The 20867-nt window shown below is 34.8% G+C and overlaps 1 protein-coding gene across 1 annotated transcript in view; it reads left to right on the top strand.

Moving 5' to 3' along the window:
• Positions 1-20867, top strand: part of LOC149802584 (DNA-dependent protein kinase catalytic subunit-like) — a 407613-nt gene that overhangs the window by 129015 nt on the left and 257731 nt on the right. The window contains exons 28-29 of the mRNA XM_089951857.1: positions 14500-14594; positions 19733-19835. Coding sequence (XP_089807983.1) covers positions 14500-14594; positions 19733-19835 — 198 coding nt within the window. The remainder of the gene's footprint in view (positions 1-14499; positions 14595-19732; positions 19836-20867) is intronic.

The raw sequence follows: 20867 nt of genomic DNA, 5'->3' as shown, positions 1-20867 counted from the left end.
ACTACATTAGTCCTTTGTTCAAATGGTTGTCTCCCAATTCCAGAATTGCAGGAACCATGCTTGGGCAAGAACAAAATCATCTAATATTGTTAGGTGTTTAGCAGAAGATACTTCACTTATTACAATTGCAGAAGCCATGAAAATTGGGTCGTTTAGTATTGCAACAGAAAGGAGTAGTGATTATGACAAATAATTGTACCCAGTTTGTGTAAGAGACTTTGGCAACAAAAAGGGCAAAGTCTGAGTGCTCTTCTTTCATTACCAGAATTAACAGTAGATTCCACTGGAGAAAAATCTTTTTTTTTATTTGCTTGATAATGCTTTGAATAAACATAAGTTTGCAGAACTGTTTGGGGTTTTCAGCTGATACTGCATCACTGATGACTGGAATTCATAAAGGAGTTGCATTTTATATTTTAAAAAATGTCTCCATCATTGTACATGTCAGGTTGTCTCTGTCATATGATGTACCATGCTGCAGGAAAGACTGCTGATTAATTAGAAGAACTCTTGAAGTATCGAGTTGGCACTCTACCTGATAATGTACTTAATGCGGACAGAATTGATTTTTTCATCTTATTTCCCAGCTAAAAGACCCAATAACTGTAAGATATAATTTCCTCTTCTTTGTCAGGTTATGATATAAATATTGGTTCTTTACCATTCGGGGCCCCGAGTGGCCGAGTGGTCTAAAGCGCTCACCGTTACGGATCACTGCCATCTCACCTCTGTCTGCGTCGGTTCGAGTCTCGGATTCGGCTAATGTGGTTATGTGAGAAAGCTTGCCAATAGCTTCTCGTGGGTCGGTGGTTCTTTCCGGGGTTTTTCCGGGTTCTTCCTCCACCATTAATACTGGCCGCCATGTATAGCCTATCTTGTGCTGAAAAATGGCATTAAACCCTACAACAACAACAACAATCTTTACCATTCTAATGCTGACTGTGAGGGATTGTTCAATATATTGTTAACAAAAATAAAACTGAATTCAGATCCAGGCTTTGTAACCCAGCACTTAGTGATCTACTGGTATGCAAAACATTCATAATCTCAACTGGTACAAAATGTTTTGAAATGCAATATGAGAGTGTGTTGCTTTTTAAAGATCAAAGTGTTTTATACGAAAACTTGAAGCAGTAATTGATGTTAAAAACCCAGACGGATAAATAAATCATTTTGTACATATGCTCATTGAATTTTCATCAATTTATATGTGGATTACTCTTTTTCTGCTCAGATTGCACTTTTTCCTCACCAGGGGTTGGCATGTTTGATGTCCATTTGTTACCAGTTTTGTTTCTGCACTGTAACTTGAGTTCTACATCATCTACAGCTACTGAACTTTGCAGGTATCTTGTACCAGGGGTAAGGAAGAAGCCTATTGATTTTGGGGTCAAAAGGTCAAAGATCAAGGTCACTTTGAGGGAAGAAAACTGTACCAGGGGTAAGGAAGAAGCCTATTGATTTTGGGGTCAAAAGATCAAAGATCAAGGTCGCTTTGAAAGAAGAAAATTGGTTTCCACATGTTACTTCAACATCACAGATGTGGATAGCTTTCACTTGGAGTAAGGAAGAAGCCTGTTGATTTTAGGGTCAAAGGGTCAGGGTCACTGACTGAAAGAAGAATAATGTTTTGTGCACAAAATGTTTCGTTCTTTGCCATATACCTTCACCAAATGTTTGTGGATGACGTACAAATTGGGAAAGAAAGAAGGTTATTGATTTTGTGTACAAAGTTTAAAGTTCAAAGTCAAAGCTTAAGATAAGTAAATGAGAAAAGTGGTTTTGCATACTAACCTTTGCTCTTGACCACATATATTGACCAAAGTTTGTGGAGGGATTGCACTTAAGGTACAGAAGAAGCCAGTTTAGTTTGGGATCGGAAGGTCCAAGGTCAAGGTCGTTATGACTCAAAGTGAAATGGAGTTTGCAGTATAACTTTTGTTCTAGAGGAGGTTCTTTGACCAGACCTTGTTGATTAATGTTATTTAGGTTAATCAAGAAACCCATTGATCCTGGTGTCTAAAGGTCACGGCAATGGCTCAGTCTGCTATTAAAATATTGGTTTCTGCATAGTAAGTTTAATTCAAGACTGCATATTTGAACCACAGGTCAAGGTCATTGAGTCTCATTGGTCAATAATTCCCAAAGTGAACCATACACAAACAGGGCCTACATAGAGAATTATTAAACGTGGGTTGCGCATATCGTGTGTTGTTCACAGTTCTCTTGTTTATATAATTCTCCAGTGAAATTAATGCCATATAAGCATCCTCTACAAGACTAGTTACATTGTGTAGTATGTCCTACATTGGAGGTGTTAGCATTACCCTGATAATGATAATTTTGGACACCAACCCTTTGTTTTTAAATTATTGGTCACATATTATTGTAGCATCTTTATTTAAGGAAGAGGTATTTCCATAAATCATGTTATGTTTGATTAGGGCTGTTCCAGTAAAACATATATCCCTACCCCCGGGGACTGCACTTCAAAAAACTTCTGTAGGAGGTTGTGTTTCGAACTATTTTGATTCTGACAGTGGAAGGTAGGTTAGGAAAATCACTTCTGTTGTGGGTTGTGCTAACAAAATGAGAAATCGCTGGTGGGGTTGTCAGAAAGAAGAAGAAAAAAAACCGAATATATATTTAAAATCGCATCTACCCCACTCCTAGAGGTCTAACGTGAATAAATCATTGGGTCAGAAAATGATGCCAGTACACGTAATTTGTACGAATTCGCGTACTTTTAAAGCAGTGATACACATTCAGCAAATTACGTCAGTGCCGCGGATATAAAAAAAAAAGTGCTTTGCACAGTATGCAATTTTTATTAAACTTTTAACTTAACTTTAAATGTGCATTTCGCGACGTAATTTGCGCTGCCGCTGCTTTCTCACAGCGCATGATGCGACATCCAGATATCTGGATACTTCAGTTCGACATGAATGGCTGTTAAACTAAATTTAATTCGTTCATTGGCCCTGGAACATGCATTTTATGGAGTTTTAGCCTTACTTTCATCGTGGAAGTTTTACAAATGCGTGTTTCCAATAAGGGCCACACAGGAAACCAAAATGGTTGAATCACAACACGGTTTGTCTTCAGATGTTTTTAGTCGGCAAATACTGACTGGTTATAGCTATGATGACAATGAATTTCATGTATATCGGTCTGTTGGACATTGGAAAAATATCATTGGAAATACCAGTGTGTGATTTTGAACCCAAAATTGATGTTGAGTGCGAGTCCGACGTACGTGTTGGATGGACAATATGCCGGTTATATTTATTAAATATGCCCATGTCTAAACAAGCAGACTATGGGAATGTTGGACTTAAAACCCTGATACAGCATTATGGAAGAGAAAAATCTGGCATAAGAGGCAGCAAAACACTGATTCAAGGAAGTGAATCTTTAGCAGGGTTCATGTTAGTGAAAACTGACAGAGGTCTCGGAAACGCTTATAATCATGCGTATTTGGACGCCAATTTTTTTTTTTATTTAGGTGGGCGGTAAAATTCAAAGACTTGCCAGTCCTGCTTCAGTCACCTGCATAGTGGGAAAATGTGTTGATCAGTTAGCTGTGATGATATTTACAATGACAGAATTTAGTGGTTGAAAAGTCCCCCCATCATCACCATTATAAGAGTACATCAAAAGAACATGCTGCAGTAGCTAAGCGGCGAGATCAAAGGCTTTGACTGGCAGCTGGGTAGGAAAATCTACTGATATTTACAGTGCTTGAATTCAGAGGCAGAAATACCCAGAGATGTACATGTGGTCATTTATAACAGTACATCAAATAAACAACTTTAGCTTTCATTATTGTGTTCATTTCCGAGTGTAACGGAATAAGCACTGCACGTGACCTCAGAATCATGACATGTTGAGACATAGACTTGAATGAGTATTTTGGGGTTCAATGGCAAACTGACGAAGATTGTGAGATTCAGGAGAGGGCTGAAGTTGCTAGAACTGATAGTTTGAAAGGGACATTAGCCAAGTGTAAGAAAGTGTGTGATGCCTTGATTAGTGCTTTGAATAAGACCTTCCTTGGATCGAAACAATTCATACTCACTCTGATGAACAAGCAAGAGCTATGTCAGTGCTATAAAGAATGTAGAAATTAAACTCTCTCAACCTATAGTTCTTATAATTGGCATAGTTTTCTGAGAGGATACTGCAACTTTTCCTGATGGGACTCATATTTTTACCAAAATGGGAGCCATGGACTCTTAGTTTTAAAATCCTAACGAGACCTCTGGTTGAAAACTTTTCTTTTTGGGACAGAGATATCCAAGAGAGAATACCCATGGGGCATACATGTGAGATGTTGAAAATTGCACAACCATAAAGAACAGTAACTTGTTCAAGCTAGTTATGCATATGCGTTTCAGACAGCAGGCAGTGAAAGGAGTTCACAGCACAGTAATATTCGTACACAGAGGAGGAGGAGGATCATATTAAATTCAGATACAATTAACAGATTAATGCTCATAGGGAACATCAGAGAATCCCCATACAACATAATTAAGTGTGTGTAGATCTCAAGTTGGCAGAACCACTGAGCAACAAAAGAATAAAAAGACAAACTTTTGTATCATGCAGATGTATGACCAAATGATGTACATGCTCTCTATGTGCAAAAATTAAATGACATTAAACATAAGAGACTGACTGATCTGTGTAAACTCAAAGCAAGATGGATACAAATTTGTCCTGTTTGTGTTTGGTTCTTCCTATGTATATTTTGATCATGATGGTATTTTCTGCAGACCTTTTGGCACTTAGTTCCAAGCCATCATTTGGTATTTGTATTGCAAAATGGATAACTAAGAAAGTCTATTATCTAGTACAATACATTTTTAAGCAGTATCATTAACTGATGATGAAATTGATGAAAAAATACTTGGTCATTCTGATATATGGATTCTTTACTACACTACTAATCATCCTGATTTTTCTTTTACCATCTCATTTAGTCTTACTGGTACCAGTGCTTTTAATAAAATTGTATCTTCTATTTTCTTGCAATCTAAATATTTATAATGATGTGTTATTGTCAAAAGGTAAAATGTGCTTAGTGTTGTAAAATCTAAAACTATTAATTAGCAAGGAACTAAAGTAAAAAGTGGACAGAAATTATTGCCATATTACAGTGCTGTTAGAAACAACAGAATAGTTGTACAAGATGTATTTTGCACAAAGTTGTAGAACTAGCGCTCGTATTGTCACCATATATTCTACTTAAATAATTATATCATTATTTCTGTATATTCCTATCAGTATTTTCCCAGTGGTAGTAATTTTCTGATCTGATGTTGTTCATTTCTTGCGCAATTTTTACACATCAAGAATTCTCACCGTATCGTTAAAAAAACAATGTAATCTGCACCAAATTGAGTTGTTTGAGAAGAAATTAATTTTTTAAACCCAAAAATCACTGAAGCTACGAGTTCTTGCATTAAAGTCTCACATTAAATAACATTTGAAGTAGCCATGATAGTAGTTTAGGATGCAACTGTACCAATTTCACCTTTGGTATATCCAAATCTTGAATGTGATGGAGGAACATAGCTCCAAAATATACACATCAGTTTTAGAACCTGTTCATTGACTATGAAATCAAGTATCCGAGTCCAACTGAATTGCTAGAAATTTTTGAATTCTTCTGACATCATAATTAGCTGTCAAATATGGAGTAAGCTTATAGTCTTTATGCCATCCCAACCAAGACCCCACCACAATCATGTGACCATGCCCAATGACATCACAGTAATAATCGCTATACAACTGGAGATGACATCTCTTCGAGAATTTTGATTTCAGTAGAGCTGTAACAGAGTGGAACAGTAAGAAAGAGTGACAGATACTTAAGTGTTAGGGAGATATTTAACAATGGCTATTCCCACCACCACCACTTCCTCATTGGAGATCACACACACACAAAACTTAGAGTACATCCTGAAATCCTGGCATCATCCCTGCAGAGGAGATAATTTGACTATTCAATTTTATTGGTCTCTGGTTATCCCATGGTATTTCTGTTACTTGAACATTATCTTACAGTGTGTCCATTAGGCATGGTCAAAAAAGACTTACAACCAATGAGAGTTGTTCAAGGACTCACATTACTACAGATGTGAAAGAACGTGAACCATACTATAAATCAGTGAATATAAAATAGAGTATATATGTGTTTGACTGTCCCTGATTGGTTGATAATGAAAGTAAGATTTTAGTAAAAAAAATTCTTTTGAGAGCTTGTCCTACTTGTAACTGAAAAAAGTGAGTGACATTGTTTTATTAACATAATTTCCATCCCTTTACAGACCCGAGTTTGGACGACTCATTACTGAAATCAGCAGCTGACTCTTTGGTGCAGTATTGAAAGCACACATTTCAAATTTATATAGATCCAGAAAATGGTGCAGCTGTTATGTTTTTTTTTTCTCCACAAAAGCTGTCGTCATAGATGTGTCTATACTGATATAAATTTGATCACGAGCACTCAAAATTTTAAGTTACTGAATTTTAATATCGTGGTGTTTGCACAAATTTACCTATGGAACTAAATTAGTGCAGAGTCCTGAACTCTTTGAGTTTTGTGCAGAAATATGGAATCCAAGCAGAATACATCCAGAAATGTAGAGGTTTTCAATCTTGGATTTAGTCTCCCCATTGTGTTTCACACTGATATGCATATTCACAGAACATTTGTATAGTAGTAGGAAAAGTGAGAAATTTAGATACATACCATAAACAAGACAAACAGTATGTGGGGGGAGAAGATCATAAAAACAGGCTGGAATGGAGAAGTGTAATAAAAACAATAATGAGTAAAAGTGTGCCTCTTTTTTATGTGTGCAACATTATTTTCTTAGCTTCAGTAAGAAATTTCATTAAAAGGAAGACAATGAAGGGTGTACAGTTAACTAAACCAATATGAATTTAGCTACTTAAAAGATGTATCAAATCCATTTTAACCTTCTGGTCTGTTTCTGTCCATTCTGGTGATAGGTCCACTGAATCAGTATGGTTGGAAAAAATATTTGGCAAATTTAAAAAATTAAAAATCTTTTGGCAGATTATGATTATACCCTACTTCTGCCTGAGAGATGTGAATAATATTATTTCTTGGTTTGCTGATTGTGGTTGTTGCTCAGTTCAAATGCATCATTGAAAAACATTGATGCATTCTCATACTTTGTTACAAATATTTATTACAGATGCATATCATCAGATATTGGTGAATATAGCTTGAATAAGTTATAACAGTTCTAGTTGGAACAATGAACACTGTTAAGAGAAAATCTAAGTGAGCTAAAATGTAAACTTTTCGACAGTGTGTGATGCAGGATTGCTCAAGACTTTTCCATCTCATATGCTCACCATGAAAATTCCATTTGCATCAACTGATGATGACTTTTAGGTAACTGTCAGAAAGGCATAATTGACGATATTCTAAGGTCTACAAAAATTACTAGAGTCGAAAGTTATAAACTCATACAGCTGTGGCAAAAATGATTGACTAGTACCTTTGCTGCTATTGCCACAGTTGATTAGTTGGTTGAGTGAGTGTGGTTTGATTTGGGGTTTTTTGGTGATTTTTTTACAATATATTAGGTGGAGGAAGAACCCCGAAAGACTATATATGGCAGCCAGTTTTACTGCTGAAGAAAATCCAAGTCCTTTTGAGACACCAAGCACCACATATGTAGAACCACTGACCTTCCACAAGTAACTGGCAACATTCTCATTAGCACATTGGAGGCAAGTAATCACATGACAAGCATCTTGTACCACTGCCATGGAAGCCCCTCAGTTCTGTATCACAAGACAAGCATCTTAAACCACTCTGCCATGAAAGCCCCTCAGGTCATAGGTATAAGTCTCATATGAAAGACTAGAAGTGGGAGACAGAACCTGTGACAACTGGATTGAAAGTGCAGAATGTTACTGCTAGGCCATCAGTGATGATTATGATGCTGTTGACAATACAGTTAACTGCAATGACATTGATTTTATGAGTGCTCTGGGAAAAACGATTCCTTGACTTTCATCCATTTTTTTAAATCTGTGATATAAAAATGTTTGACTTGCTATATTTTTTTATAACTTTATATTAGTCTTGCAACATGGCGCAAAAATAAGACATCAGTAACTAAAAAGATGTTCTTACAAGAAATAATATAGTGTAAAAGTAGACAAATGATGCAACATCACTTCCACAGGCAAATCATATAAGTTTACCAAAATATTTATTGGAAAAAATAATAACAGTGAATCATAGAATCTGACCACACATTTAAAGCAATACAAGATTTAACTATTATTCTAATCAAAAGCAGCATGCCTGAGAACAAAGAAAATTAGCAAGACATATTGATCACTTTATGAAACAGAGAGTTTAGTAAGGATACAAATTCATGATTTCTGTATTAGAATAGACATATCTATTATAAAATCTGTATTCATGGATGTTAAATTAGTAGGTATTAAGGGACTGATCAATGACAGCTACAAATAATAAGCCACCATGAAAATCTGTGATTTCTCAGACAAAAGACTGATTATAATGAATGAATACAAATAAAAATATGCAGTAGATAATATATGATGTATACGAATTCAGTAGATTACCTCCAGCCAGCTGTCATTTTGAATCACTTCTGTCCCCAACCCAATATTAAAATCGCTTCTTCCACCCATTAACCCATAGCCAGAAATTATGTTAAAAAAATATACTTCTGTAGGGGGCAGTGTTTCTCGATTAAAACACATCTGACGGTGGATCATAATTTTTTTAAATTGCTTCTGTTGTGTGTTGGTTGAATTTGAAAGTGCCTTCCTCCCGGGTGGGGGGGGGTATATGTTATACTGGAACAGCCCTTATCATAATTATATGATGTGCATAAGTATATATGGCAAAAAATGTGGCTGATATCATTTGTGTTTATTTGTGTCACATTGGAACAGGATTCATGTAGCATCATATATGCACTTGAAAGGGAGATAATTCAAGAGTAATATTGTTTTTTTACCCAGGTAACTGCCTACTGTCTATATAGTACTACACAAATCTGATAACAGACTAATAACATGAATGAGTATAAGTTTTTGTGAGCTTGGGAATATTAATGACCCAATATCAAACAGGAAATCTTGGCCACAAACAATATGACTGCATTATAAGTTACCAATACATACTTGCTTTTAAGTTGGGTCCAACTGCAAACTGTAGACCCAGTCACATAATGTGCTTGCAAATCTGTGTCTGTGCAATTTGTTAGGATTAATCAGTAGAACCAGCAACATAGACCCAGATCTGTAGGTGCATTCTGAGTATTTACATAATTTATGCACCCTGTAGTAGCTTAATTGGTCTGAGAATTGTATATGTGTGCATCTTGAAATTGTGTATTGGATTGGATGGAATGTATACTAGCTGATTACACTTTTAAGGGCCCAGTGCACATGCCATCAGCTCTGTGTAGTGGATAGTATCTAGTTGAAATCATCTTAGTAAACAGTGATGAGGAAAGGTGCTGAATAGACAAGTGACGTAAAGGATTGTAATTTTTAATCCTGATGGATTTTTAAAAAAATAATATTGTGAATGTTTAGAAATGAACTGATCTACAATTGGAAGAGTACTGGAGGACTAGTTCTGTAAAAAGAAAATTTACTGCAAGATGAAAGGTGGAGATCAACGAACAGTAGGAAGGACAGGAAATGTTTTTCTTCATCAGAAACAATTGCAGTAATTACAGGATATTACATAATTATTAAATTAAGTTGCTTTCCCATATTTGTTTCCAAACATACTGTGCAGAGATCTTACGAAGAAGGGTAAAAGAAGAAACATTTGTAAATTAATCACAATCAGCAGATTCAACAGACAACATTGGGTTTTACTATGTAGAATGAGACAATAGTGGCCTTTACAGAAATCGTGAAAATAATTTTTTTTGAGGATACTTAGTGACAAATAACTCTTTCTGTATGTGTGGAAAAGAATTGGAAACCAGCTTGTCTAAATGCTTGAGAAGTGCTTGTAAAGGTAAGCTGCATGTTTTGGGACAACATCTCTCACGATGGCATATGGACAGTTGTACCAAATGATACAACTTCTACTTCTATGAATTAGAGGACTATTTGTGGCTTGTTTTTGCAAAACTTTGGAGCCAATCTGTATATTTTCTGAATTCAATCGCCCACAGTTCAAGAGTATAAACTAAAGGGAAACAAAAATAATATATCCATTAAAGCTGTACCAATTAATTGGCCATACTCATGATCGGACCGATTATTGGATCATTCGGTATAATCGGTATCGGCAGAAATAATCGGTGCCGTTGTAAACAAATTTCCAAAATATAAATTTAATCATAACATTCATCTTGACATTGCTTGAATTTTAAATCAGAATTAAATAGTGGAAATTAAGGAATAAACATTAATTGGTTAACTGAAAGACAGTATATTCTTAAAAGTAAATACTTTTTAACACACTTGCTGTAAATTACTGCTGATTCTCTGCTCACAACAGATTATTAATACCATGCATGCACTCATCCCAATCACAGCAGCCAACCAGGCAATGAGGCCTCGTGTGGCTGTTGAACTTCCAGCATACACATTACAGGGATGGTCCTGGCTTTTAAAAAGTTGTCGCCAAAAAAAAATCACCAATCTCAATATTCTGTTGCCAATTTTCAAAAAATGTCACAAGGATAAGTAGTAAATATTTTTCCAAGACTATTAATGTAATAGGCAATGAAAATTGAAAAAGATGTAATAGTTATTACTTTATTGACAACAAGCAATACAGCCATAATATTACAAAATAAATCATTAAATGACTGTTTTGCGCTACTTCCATGGTCTTTGCATTGTGCATCACTGTTAGTGCATAGGTGTAACTGTTGTCACCTGAAATAAATGCATTATCAAATGTAAAATATCTACTTTCCTACAGTCTCTCTTTTTGTAATAGAAACATCAGGTAATAAGCAAATCTTATTATATATATTATTTTCCAAATAATAGTTTTGTAAGAAACTTTATTTAGATAATGAATTTTAATACTAGAACCCTACGATCGTACTTTGCAATGCAAGATAAGTGACGTATAATGCGACCTTCAATTTCACACATTCAGGAATTAAACGTGCCCCCCCCCCCTTTTTATGGCTAGCTTCACAAAGTACATCTCCGTCAACCAGGAGTTTAGAAATTTATTTTTGCCATGTTTTACATGCTTTGCTTGTTACTGAACTGCTTCCTAAATCCCAGGAATGATCACTGAATGCTGTAGATTTTTTCTCGACAAGCAAATTATGATCTCCATTCCCACCAACGAAACTTACACAAATCAACTTGACCTGGCATTACTGTACCGTATATATAAGCATTGATTACCATCATTAAATTAAAAGAAGGAATGAAGAAACATATCACAGAGCATATGTGCTACCAAAAAACTAATTCGGAATCAATATTTTATTTAGTAAAGACTTTTATTTGCATATATGAGTTAACAATAATTTAAAAAATGGGATATAAAATGTGGGAAATAGTTATTACATGTATGTAGCTTGAGACCACATTTGAACTGTTAACATAAATCCGCACCTATTTTAGGCATTGTTAGTTATAACAAAAATAGGGCATGGTTTACTTGTCAATCAAATGCTAGTGCTTTCACTAACTGTAGAACAGGTGGTTTCTTGAAATAATTGGTCTCATAATCGGTATCAGCAATTTTAATAATCGGCTATACGCGGTATTGGCATAATTGGCAAAAAGTGACATCAGTACAGCTTTAATACCCACTTTCATCTGACATGCTCAGTCTCAAGACATTATTATAGCTGAAAATATTTGCCATATTATTACTAACGTCAGATTAAGAAAGTTTACAGAATAGATAAAACAGTACCTCATAACTGCTGTGACAGGCATCTGGTAATGACTCTCAAACTTATGTTTGGAGTATGGCAAGGACTCTCAAACCTATGTTTGGAGTCTGGCAAGGACTCAATCCTATTATTGGTGTCTGGCAAGGACTCTCAATTCTATTATTTAAGTCTGGCAAGGACCCTCACAAACCTATGTTAGGAATCTGGCAAGGACTCTCTCAAACTAGTTTTAGGAGTCTGGCATGGGCTTTTTCAAACCAGTATCAGGAGTCTGACAAGGACTCTCAAACTTGTGTTAGGAGTCTAACAAGGACTATCTCAAACCAATGTTAGGAGTCTGACAAGGACTTTCTCAAACTAGTGTTAAGAGTCTGACAAGACTCTCAAACCTATGCTCAGAGTCTCTACAGGTTCATTTGTCTGCATCATAGACTTGTATTTTATAGATAGGATTCATCCAAAAATAGTGACACAGTAAGAGCTGTTCAACTTAAACCCCCATGGGACCCAAGGAATGTACTTTAAATGTGCATTATTTACCCAAAGTAGACACTTTCAAGGTGCAGTTATGTATATCTGTATAATGTTGTTATGAGGCTATGCTCTTAAAATAAGTAGTACAAAAGAGTGAAAGACAAGCTTTATAAAATTTAACCATTAATTTATTTTCCTATAATACAAAGTGAAAATGAAACAAAAGATCTTAAGGTATTGCAAATTAAATCCCTAAATAATCTAAGAATTACAAACACAAGTCATAGTAATTTAAAGTCCTGAATAAAATTCAGTCAAGTCCAGAATAAATCCAAACACTGAAGGCGATGACATGTCTGTTACAGCTCCTAGTGTGTTGATGTGCCAACAGTCTTTTGTTGACTCGCATAGGTTTGAATACACTACAGATTCCAGTGAATATGTCGATCCAAGAATTTTATCAGAGCACTTTTGTATTTCCTGAGAAAATAATCACTTGAATTCAATAATTTGAAGAAATAAAATTTCCAGCCCAAATACTGGAATATATATAATACAATTTCAAGGTGCTAGATCTTAAAGCAACTGATAAAATCCTCTCAGTTACACTATATATAGTTCTCTGTTTGACCTCAAGTCACAAGTAGCATTTTTTTAAAATCCATTACTTAATGGGAAATAACCTTTTTGAATGATCCTGATGTTTACAAAACAATAATCTGGATTATGTATAACTCACTTAGGAGATTCCAAAACCTAGACCCAAATCAACATTTACTTCTATTAATAAAAATACTGATTTTAAACCCATACACATAGAGAATAATTTAGCTATGCATTAGTTGTTTACAATGAATAAAATAAAAAAATGAATAAAATAAAAAAGCTAATTTGGGTCAAGCAGAAATGAACTCAATTTTAGACAAGGTCAAGTCCAACATACAATGTTACATTACAATAGCATGTAATGAAATAAAAAAAAAGCAACTAACTAAGCAAATTAAATATACATAACAATGTATATTATTTTCATGTTAAGTTTTTTAAGGGTCTTTGTGTTAATGACAGTTTTAATGCTAATATTCAAACATCTTAGTTTGCAAATTTAGAGAGGAGTTATGTGCAGTATGTAGTATGATTCTTAAAATTCCAAGGTTGATGTACTATAAAATTTCAGGTAAACATCAAATGATCCAACAGGGGCATTGAAACTGGCAAAAAGGTCAGACTGACATAGTTCCTGATTGCCTAATTTGGAACAGCTGATTTTGTTTCCTGCAAGTGATTTTGAAATACCATATGATCCATTCAAAAACTTTGTTATCCATTATCGCAAATGGGTTAGTTTACTATATATGTGACATATGCGCAGAATCAATTATTCTTGAGATTACTATTGGTATTGGAAGAGATAATGAGAGGATAGATTCATTTAATATAATTTGTAGTTGGAATTGCAGTGCTGTAACATGGATTCAAAGACTATTTGAATATATTAATACATATATAATTTAATTTGAAACATTCAAAAACATTTGGAATAATAGCTCTATTGGATTTAACATGAATTTATTTGAAGGACATTTAGATTTATAACACTGATTATTCTGTATTGCTGGTACATCAATACATTACAGTTATCATTTGGAATACCTTTGGAATGTATTCATATTACTTGGAACATTTGGAATTGATAAAACTTATAGGATTTTTAATTCATGAACAACTGTAAATTATTTTAAGTTCATTACTGTTATATTTTAGGAAAATAAATTAAGATTTTAAATTATTCAAAACTTGTTGGTTATTACTCCTGTTGTGTAGTCTTAAGCCCATAGAGATCCTACCACCAGAGTACCTTAGCATATATTTTTTAAAAGTGCATTTCCTGAGTACCAATTATATTTAAATAGAATATATTCCTAACATCATAATATCTTTTCCTCTCAACCTGTTTAAACGATAAGCAAACAAAGTGGTCATGTTTGCTGCAGTACTTATGGCACATTATGTAATGAGTGTGTCACAAACAAAGGGGGCATAATTTATCAGGCATTTCTCATTCTTCTGGTAACAATTGTTGAATTGTTGTTTATTCTAGGGAGGAGGATGCATTGGTGGACGTGTTCACATTTGAGCTGCTTGTTCACTTTGTGGAGAGTTTAGCAATAGCCCATACAGATGAAAAATCTCTTGGTATGGAAACGGTGATGCTTGCAGATGAGTCTCTGTCCAAAAGTGGCATAAATTTCCATGCCCATCAGTGACATATACTTCTATGTGTAATGCACTTATAACTGCAAAACAGCCTAGCCCAGTCCAAATTGTCACAAAACAGCCTAAATGAAGCCTCAGGGTCACAAAACTAGATGAGGCCTTGTAGTTACATCACAACCTAGACCTGGCCTTATAGCTACAAAACCAAATGGACACAAACTTGAACTCTATTCAGTTTGTTAAAATTTGGCATATATATTTAGAAACAATCCTGAAATTTTAGTGGTTCTTACCTCTGTTATAGTGAAGTTGTGCTAAAAGTTTGGTGATTTGAACACAAGTTCAAATTTCTTGCTGAACAGCTTCTTGACTATGTTGGTTGGCCTGGAGATCCTAAAATACTTGAAATTCAGTTTGAGCTTGCGATTTATGATCCACCAATTACAAGAGATGCTACTTTCTTAGTACCTATTCTGACTGGGTCATGGTAAAACTCTGAGGTGTTTTTTATGATCTTAAGGGGGCCAGATCTGATGTAGCATAAATAACAGGCAGCAGATCTGGGTCTGTGCTGTGTGATTACAATCATCGAAAGATTTATTAATAAAAAAGATGATCCGATATTGCATTTGCAGATCTGGGTCTATGCTTTTAACAGTTGGATGCATTACATATAGATTTGTTTGGTGTACATGTTTCTAATGCTTTTAATATGAAATGCCTAGGAAGCATATTGTTTTTGCTGTTGTCTATGTGTGTATCCAGCAATGGAAGCATAATGTTCTCACTGTTGTCCATGTGTGTATCCAACAAAGGAATCATTGGTTTTGCTTTTGTCGGTGTGGGTATCCACCAATGGAAGCATATTGTTTTCACTGTTGTCCATGTGAGTTCACTTATGGAAAAGTCATAAAAACTTGGCTTATAATTTAATCCTGATGTTTACTAGGTCCTTAAATGAAAGTTGTGTTATCCGTATTCCTTTTGAACTGATGGTCATATGGTCATTCTAAAAGACATTTTATATATGTAGATTGTTCTCAGTTCTAGAGTTTAACGCCATTTTTCAGTACAAGATAGGCTATACATGGCGGCCAGTATAACAGGTGGAGGAAGAACCCTGGAAAACCCAGGGAAGAACCACTGACCCACGAGATGCTACTGACAGGCTTTCCCCCTTACCCATGCTATCCGAGCCATGGACTCGAACCCACGCAGACAGAGGTGAGATAGCGGTGATCTGGAACGGTGAGCGCTTTAGACCACTCGGCCACTCGGGTCCCCAATTGTTCTCAGTGAAAATGGTGCAGTTTGATGTTCAGCATGGCTGCCATGGTGGCCATTGTAAAAAAAAAAATGATATCACTTCATCTGAACAGATGATCATATTGACACAGGATTTTCAATAGACTTTGGATAACATAAAAATGGTCCTAAATGAAAATGTTACCAGCATATCATCCAATGAAGACAACATGGAGGCCATTTTGAAAAATTAGTTATTGCTCCTTCTGAATGGATAGTCATTCTGACATCAAGTTTGCACTAAAATACTTCATACAACATGTAGTTGTCCTAAATGAGAATGGATGGTCATTCTGATATCAAGTTTTCACTAAAAGACTTCATACAACATGTAGTTGTCCTAAATGAGAATGGATGGTCATTCTGACATCAACTTTTCACTGAAAGACTTCATGCAACATGTAGTTGTCCTAAATGAGAATGGATAGTCATTCTGACATCAAGTTTTCACTAAAATACTTCATACAACATGTAGTTGTCCTAAATGAGATTGGATAGTCATTCTGACGTCAAGTTTTCACTAAAATACTTCATACAACATGTAGTTGTCCTAAATGAGAATGGATAGTCATTCTGACATCAAGTTTTCACTAAAAGACTTCATACAACATGTAGTTGTCCTAAATGAGAATGGATAGTCATTCTGACATCAAGTTTTCACTAAAATACTTCATACAACATGTAGTTGTCCTAAATGAGAATGGATAGTCATTCTGACATCAAGTTTTCACTAAAATACTTCATACAACATGTAGTTGTCCTAAATGAGATTGGATAGTCATTCTGACATCAAGTTTTCACTAAAAGACTTCATACAACATGTAGTTGTCCTAAATGAGAATGGATGGTCATTCTGACATCAACTTTTCACTAAAATACTTCATACAACATGTAGTTGTCCTAAATGAGAATGGATAGTCATTCTGACATCAAGTTTTCACTAAAATACTTCATACAACATGTAGTTGTCCTAAATGAGAATGGATAGTCATTCTGACATCAAGTTTTCACTAAAATACTTAATACAACATGTAGTTGTCCTAAATGAGAATGGATAGTCATTCTGACATCAAGTTTTCACTAAAAGACTTCATACAACATGTAGTTGTCCTAAATGAGAATGGATAGTCATTCTGACATCAAGTTTTCACTAAAATACTTCATACAACATGTAGTTGTCCTAAATGAGATTGGATAGTCATTCTGACATCAAGTTTTCACTAAAATACTTCATACAACATGTAGTTGTCCTAAATGAGAATGGATAGTCATTCTGACATCAAGTTTTCACTGAAATACTTCATACAACATGTAGTTGTCCTAAATGAGAATGGATAGTCATTCTGACGTCAAGTTTTCACTAAAATACTTCATACAACATGTAGTTGTCCTAAATGAGAATGGATAGTCATTCTGACATCAAGTTTTCACTAAAAGACTTCATACAACATGTAGTTGTCCTAAATGAGAATGGATAGTCATTCTGACATCAAGTTTTCACTAAAATACTTCATACAACATGTAGTTGTCCTAAATGGGAATGGATAGTCATTCTGACATCAAGTTTTCACTAAAATACTTAATACAACATGTAGTTGTCCTAAATGAGAATGGATAGTCATTCTGACATCAAGTTTTCACTAAAAGACTTCATACAACATGTAGTTGTCCTAAATGAGAATGGATAGTCATTCTGACATCAACTTTTCACTAAAAGACTTCATACAACATGTAGTTGTCCTAAATGAAAATGGTGGTGTTATGACCTTAAGCTGCTCTTCCTGAATGGATGCTTGTATCAGTGTGGAGTTTTCAGTAAAACATTTCTTGGAAGATGTACCTAGTCATGTGTTAAAATATTAAAATGATGCCTTGATGCTGGTCTTGACAAGCTTCTTATGTTTACTTTTCCTGAATGGATGGTTGTGTCAACACAAGCTTGTTACTAAAACACTTTAAGAATATTTTGCTGGTCCAGAATGAAAATGGTGTTGAAGTGATTTCCAGATGGTTCATATGTTACTTGAAAACCTCGAAACTACTGGAGTTTGACTTTGTGAATTCAAAGGCCTCAAAATCATTGAAAATTGACATTTTATTTTTAAAGTCCTTCAGAATCAACTTTTGCTTTCTCCAAAATTATTTTAACCATTTTTACAAAAAATTCAGTTCTGAAATATTGGCATGATTGGTTCATCAGTGATTCTTTATGTTGCCAATCTTGGGTGTTAAAATTTTTGATTTACCGTGCTTATCATTCCGGTTATGATTTTCGCTCTTTTTGCCTATATTTGAGGCAGAGAGAATTCATATTTTGAGGCACTGGAAAAGTCCTTAACTTGCACATGAGTGGAAGTGTATGAACTTGGTCTCAAATATAGAAACCATACTATCAAAAAATCTTTATTATATCTCAGTGAATGATGCTTTTGGTATATGGTTGTCTCAATAAAAAAAATATTGCAATTTCTGTGAATGACAATAATGCAGATCAGACTAACATTTTGCAATATTGTTATCAAGTTTGAAAACCAGACCTGCTTGACCTTAGGATTCGGTCAGATTTCTCTTGCATTTTTTTTTTAACTTCATTGAGCGTATGAAGCAGACATGTACACGTAGCAATGAATATTTTCCAGGCGTTGTATGTCAGTGTTTTTCATTACTTCAGTTCATAGTATCACTCTCACATTGATTTCAAGGTGAGTGGTACATAATATGTTTTTTTTTAATAAAAAAACTCTGTTGGCCTGTGAACTTTATACCACATATAAGTATAAATCAATTTTGATCAAACTCAGTTAGTGGACATATCTGGAGAATACTTTGGATTATGCCTTTTAATAACTTTGGTTTGAAGTAGAATATTACAGTATGTATTCACTTATAAGTAAAGTCAAACTTCAGTCAAATATCCTGATCTGCTGTGGCATAATGTGCCTGCAGATCAGGGTCTATGTTGTTTCTAATACTGATTACTCCTAAGAAACTGCACAGAAACCAGATCTGTCTGTGCATTATGTGATGGCTGATCTGAGTCTGTGCACTTTGCAGTTGGACTTGACTTATAAGTGAGTATATATGGTAATTATTGATTAAACCCTATTTACCATACTAGCATGACTTGACAGTGTGGAGAAGAGTTCACAGATTGCTTATCTTTGTCATTGGGTTTAGAGTCAATGGCCATGACAAAGATTTGTGTACTGTGCTTACAAACACAAAATCAACAAAACATTTTTTTCTTCTTCAGACTTGGGGTGTTAGAACTTCCTAAGAATATTTGAGATGAATTGACTATTTGGCAATTAAAAACAGAATTAAAGGAAGAAGAAAATGACTTAATGGCTTTATATGAATTCATTATGGTCAGTAGAGCATCAGTTCCTCAGGGACTTTAGACATGAATTGCCATGTTTTTATTTTATTTTATATTTTTTTTTTTTTTTTTACAATAAACTGAACATTTGGTGAGACATCAGTAGAGTACCATATATTTTCATTTGTAAGTTGAGTCCAACTGTAAACTTCACTGACCCAGATCTGGGCCAATGCAGCTTGTCTGGAATAACCAGTAGAACAAGGAACATTGACCCAGATCTGTTGGCAGATTATGTGGTCGGAGATCAGGGTCTATGTTGTTTGCAGTTTGACTTGACTTATTAGTGAGTAAATGTGGTAGTCTTTTGTTAATTTGCAGTGTAATTTTGAACATATTATGTAGAATACCTTTACTAAATTATCATTAGAAAGATTCACTAAACTCTTGTGACCCTGTGATTTTGTATTGTTTTCTATGTGCACTGCATCAGGGACCCAGGATCAGTGCTGTAAGGCCCTTGATCATCTAGAGAGAATCATCAAGGTCAAGGCAAAGCTTCTTCAGAAACCCAGCAAAAACAGGACTGAACCAAAGTAAGTTTATGTACACCTGTAACAAAGAAGCTGAAAGCAAAGTAACTTTGTATTCATTTATAACTGGGTCAAGTGGAACGGAAGCCATTTTTCATGAAAGGGATTTTTGTATAGTCAAGAATCATCTGCAGGTTATCTCTTCAAGAGAAAAAGAAATTATCTGCTTGACTGCAGTAGGGAACAAGGAGTTGGTATGGCCATATTTAGGTTCAAATTTCAAAAGTCACCATAGTGAAAAACAGGATATGAACATTTTCTTGCAGCATGAGCGTAAGTGTATAGCTATGTTTTGTGTATATATTGTTTGGATAGATATATTGGGGTGCATTTGCCAGACTTTGCATAGTGTTTGTATTTTGGGGAGGGATTGGCACCTGTTTCATTTTGAAATTCAATTTTGTTTCTTGTTAATGACTTTTCAAGGACTTTAGGGATTAAAATGAATTTAAGATGATGTTTTATGTAAAGAAAACCTAGGTTGTTTCATTTTCACCATATTCTGTAAAAGTTGTACGCATTTATAGTCCCTGTATGTCAGACTTTTACCCTTCATTTTCCACTCAGTAACTTTTGAAGGACTTCATGGATTGAAACAAAATCCTATGAGGTTTTATATTAAGTAGCTCCATTTCTAGCAATATGTTTGGAGTTATGGTTCCTGTTTATCTTGGAACATTTCTTTTAAATAACATTGTATTGGCTGTGTCATACACATCATCTTGATACAGTTCTAGTTGGAGAATTGTTTACTCTAAATCTGATTTCATGAACTCAGTATTGATCAGAAATCAGCCTTTGAAGTTTGTTACCCCATGCTTTCGTAAGAAAGTGTTGGTGATTTTTTTTTTTATCTCCATGTATCTGCTTTCTTTGGACTCATTTGTAAGTCTCGTAGGTCCCATTTTCTGACACCAAAGGCTGCAATGAACCCAGAGTTGGTAATGTATCTTCCCACATATTTACAAGTGCAGGACAGGCCTTGTATATACTGTGCCTTGAGGCTTCCACAGAGAGGGACTACAAAATTCAAAT

The sequence above is a fragment of the Sinohyriopsis cumingii genome, chromosome 3 (assembly GCF_028554795.1).
Source record: "Sinohyriopsis cumingii isolate HCF-2022 chromosome 3, ASM2855479v2, whole genome shotgun sequence".
Taxonomy (NCBI): domain Eukaryota; kingdom Metazoa; phylum Mollusca; class Bivalvia; order Unionida; family Unionidae; genus Sinohyriopsis; species Sinohyriopsis cumingii.
The sequence above is the reverse complement of the archived record's forward strand: the minus strand, read 5'-3'. Positions and strand labels throughout refer to the sequence as shown.